This window comes from Austrofundulus limnaeus, unplaced genomic scaffold, assembly GCF_001266775.1.
Source record: "Austrofundulus limnaeus strain Quisiro unplaced genomic scaffold, Austrofundulus_limnaeus-1.0 Scaffold68, whole genome shotgun sequence".
Lineage (NCBI taxonomy): Eukaryota > Metazoa > Chordata > Actinopteri > Cyprinodontiformes > Rivulidae > Austrofundulus > Austrofundulus limnaeus.
In genome coordinates, this window is record NW_013952470.1 from 1,635,013 (window position 1) to 1,639,215 (window position 4,203).

The window sequence follows — 4,203 nt, forward strand, 5'->3', positions numbered from 1 at the left end:
GGTTTATGTTTGGGATTGGCACAGATTATATAAAAAAGAAGAAGCTTTTTTTTATTTACTATGTCTGGCACCAGTAGATATTTTCCAGATTAAATTAACTGAGCAAAACCTTTTTCTGTCTACATGTAGAACTGGACTCATGGCAGCTGCAGTGAGATGAATGTGGGGATCTGAATGAACTTTTAATGTGTTTAGCTTTCTTTAAGATTAAATGCTTTGATTTTCACTGAACTAAAGAATCAACCATTTTTAATTATGATGTAAATCCATCAGCCTTTGCCTGTGCATCTTTTGCACGGCTGCAGTGCTGCGTGTGCACAAATATCTATGTTTATCATATTTTTCTTTTGACTTGGTCAGTTTAGGTGAAGAGTAGTAACGGAGCTAGCCAAAACACCGACACCACTGTGTCTGCTACATAGCAGCAGCATAGAGTAAACAAATCATCAATTTACCTTATTTTGATGTTTTCTCTTTTACAACGGGGTTTAGTTGACCAACAATGAAAAACTGTTGGTTGTCCGCTTTTGGGCACTCTGCTCATTTCCTTTGAACCACACTCAACCCAGCAACTGTTTCCTCAACAATCTGTACACGCACAGCCGTGAGCCGGCCACTTGTACAGACAGTGGGTGGGTGATACCAAGTTTTTTTGCAGGGGAGGGGTCGGGGGGGTTGCATTAAAACATGCAGCAATTTTACTAAAAAATGTAAACGAATAAAGAAAATCAATTATTGATGTAATAAATGTATACTTAAATTATGCAATTTTACTGGGGGGTTATATTGACTGGATCAAATTATTGGGGGGTTATAACCCCCCTATCCCCCGTGTAAATTACACGGGTGGCGGAAACTGTTAGTTTCTAAAGCTTAGAGAATCTATGGTCCGCCCTAAGACATTTATGTATATTCATATCTGTATGAAATAGTTTGTGGTTATGTACTTTTTTTGTGAGAGCTCCTGTCTTGTCAGTGAAGGGCCCTTGGAAATGTCCTCTGGAGACACTGGGACCGCCAACTCTGGAGACACTGGGACCGCCAACTCTGGAGACACTGGGACCGCCAAAGGAACTCCCGACAACAAAACGGGTGGGAGAGTGGGTTTCAGGATGCTCAGCCAGGATCCACTGAGCATAGTTGCTGACCCTCTGGTGGCCAGGCAGCAGCAGCAGATCTGGACCTACTGCCAAAATGTCCTCAATCTACTGGCAAAGGGGCAGCTTACCAGCGAGGGAGGAGGTCCACTGGAGGATTATCAGAGAGCTTTTAATCAGAGAGTGCGTCACCTGGTCCTCCCATGGCGACAGCGACGGGACGGCGCCTCAGAGGCAGGGGGAGGAGAACCGGCCGAGGGGGACTCAGGTGACGGAGGAGATCCCCAACAGAAAGTGGAAGGCTGGACCACCAACCCCCAGTGGAAGGTGGAGGAGGGCTGGACCTCAAGGAAGTAGCGAGGAGCAGAAAAAAACTTGCCTGCAGGCTGGGTTCGATGGTCAGTTCATTCTGTGAGGTTGAGTCCAGGTAGAATGACCCAGGACGCAGGCAAAATCCAAACTTCAAAAAAAGGTATTTTAATAAACAAAAGGATGGCTGATGAGTCAGCAAAAACTTGCAAACAATCTCAGGGAAACTTGAGAAACACGGAGGACAACCACACTGACTGGTAAACAGCACAAAGAACCGACAAACACTGAACACAGGACACACAATATAAAGGCAAACTAATGAGGACAAATGAGAAACACCTGGAGGAGACACAAGAAGAAACAGGTGAGCATGGGCGGGGCTGCAGGGCAGAGAAACACTGGGGAACACTGAAAACTAAGGAAAATAAACACAGAGCATGACAAGCTGTTGTAGGATGTAGGTATGGCGTGAATAAATATGTACTTTGACCATATCCACAGCCACCAAGTCCACTATGTTGTCCTCAAACTGAGCACACAAATGAAGAATTCAAAGAAATTTTTTAATCACCATTTGCACTGAAAACCCCAAATTAGGTGTGCATACACCCTGAACATGGACGGTAAAGCAGTTCATATGGTTCCTCTACTCCTCAGCATCAAGAGTTTTTGGACACTTAATGGCAACTTGACATTTATCTACACAACGAATCACTCCTGGTAGGTTCCCATATTCATGAAACCACACTTTGTGGTTGGTTTACTCAGCAGCATCAATGAATTTGATGTGCAAGTGTCTCACATTACAAATGCCACAGCAGACTTTTGACTACCGTACAGATGCTTCAATGGAACCACACTAATCACCGGTTTCACAATGAAAGTTTCAAAACACCAAGAATCTCAAAGTGATCAGAACCTGGTGCAGGCCATCCGTGTTGATTAGAAGAACATCTAGCCTCAAGCAAAGTAATTAATTTTGGTGCATTTTCTTTGTACAAACAAAAGCAAGTCTCAGAATATTATTTCATCGAAGAGGATGAGTAGATTACTTCTATCCACAAGTGCTCTTCTGGCTGGCCTCTGTAGTGTTTATTGGTCTTCAGATATTTTAAATTTCCATGCTGACAAACCATCTGCGTTCCCTTTCACAAACAAAACCAAGCAGACTTTTAACAAGCTTCTTTGAAGGATTAGTTAAGGAATCAGTTTGGTCTCAGAGTAGCTCCGATCCACCTTCTAGTTTTAATATGGAGCAGACTAAATCTTTCAGGAAAAGGCTGTGAAAGGGACTTAGAGTTAAACCAACACAAACAGTAATTAGATCTGGGACTAACCTAAGAAGAATCTTGCCTGCCATCTGCTGGACACTTTTTGTTGTGCTCATATTTAGACATCCTATTTTGCAAATGCTGCCTTCCTGAAATTTGGTATGCTTGTTTGTCTTTGTGTCTAGGGTGTATAATGATGTGATTGTGATGCTGTAATTCTGAGTGTTTTATGTGCTGCAGAACAGGAACCTGCTGTAAAGCAGCAGTTATGCTGAGTCAGGCTTGATTTTTAGTAATCTTTTCCTGTTAAATCAATAAATCAAATCAAATCAAACCTTAAGCCTTGTCTGTGGAACTGGCCTGTACGTACTGCTACAAAATGTCATAGCATGCTTCTCCCTATCGAGCCATAAGTTTTTTGTAATTTTTGGATGGGTATTTTATTCAAGAAGACTACTGATGAAAACAAATGAGTAATGAACGCACTCCATTAATGACAACAGAAAAACATCCAAAAACTGCAACACATTGTATTCAGTTTAATTATACATAACATTTGTTAAATACATCATTTCTCACAGTTAATTAAACTTTTTTCACACACTTAATGAAATGAGCTTCGTCTCCTCTGTGGTTTAAATTTTAAAACGGCGTAATGCAGCCATGAGTCCACCAACCATAAAGTCCTCCTCAGACAGAGGGACAGCCCAGGCAGAGCTGAGAGGTAAGTCTGTCGTCTGACGTTCTGCAGAAGTTTAGATGCCAGTTCTATCAGCACCAGCATCCAGACCAGACTGCAGCAGAGCTGAGCTTGCTGAGAAGTCCTGAACCTGCGGGTCTGCTGAGGCCAACGGGACACCAGGGTGGCCTCCAGTCCCAGCAGAGCCAGCAGGAGCAGAGAGGCAAGGTGGTGAGCATCCAGCAGCTCCTGGCAGAATGCGCTCACTGTGTCCCTCACAGGACTCACCTCGGCCTCGCAGCCCGCCTCCCCCTCCGTCCACCAACACAGGGCCATCCCCAGCTGAAGAGCCCACTGCAGCAGCAGCAGGCCGTCTGTGAACGCCAGCTGGGCCAGGAGCACCGTGGAGGGTTTGGTGGAGACGTGGGGGGAGTGCAGCAGCCACAGAGCTCTCAGGCTGAACACACAGCTCACCAGCATGGGGAGGCCAGTCCCGTGGGGGAACAGCAGCACGGTCACCAGCTTCAGCAGGACGAAGCGGCGCAGCCATCCCCTGGAAGCGTGGACCCCTCCCTCTGTGACTGACCCAGGCCAGCACTGGGCGCTCATCTCCCACACTGACTCCCACACTGACCTGCAGAGAGTTCAACACACTGGTTAGCTCTGAGTGAAGCTCACACCTTCTTTGTAAATATTGCCTCTGCACCATGGACAGGTTCAACACTTCTTGTCTGGCTCTCATCACGTTCTGTTTGTTTGATATCTTTATAAACAGTATAATACAATGGGCCGCATGTTTGCAGTGACGGCTGGTATAAGTGGGCTAGTAGGGCTAAGCCCTCCC

The 4,203-nt window shown here is 45.3% G+C and overlaps 1 protein-coding gene across 1 annotated transcript; it reads right to left on the minus strand.

The window, feature by feature from the left end:
• Positions 1-3,208: 3,208 nt before the first annotated feature.
• Positions 3,209-3,995, minus strand: LOC106518946 (uncharacterized; the record flags this gene model as incomplete). Its single annotated transcript, XM_014010397.1, is given in 1 exon segment — positions 3,209-3,995. A coding segment is annotated over 1 exon segment (711 nt), but the record flags the coding sequence as incomplete, so codon positions are not given.
• Between the last annotated feature and the right edge of the window lie 208 nt (positions 3,996-4,203).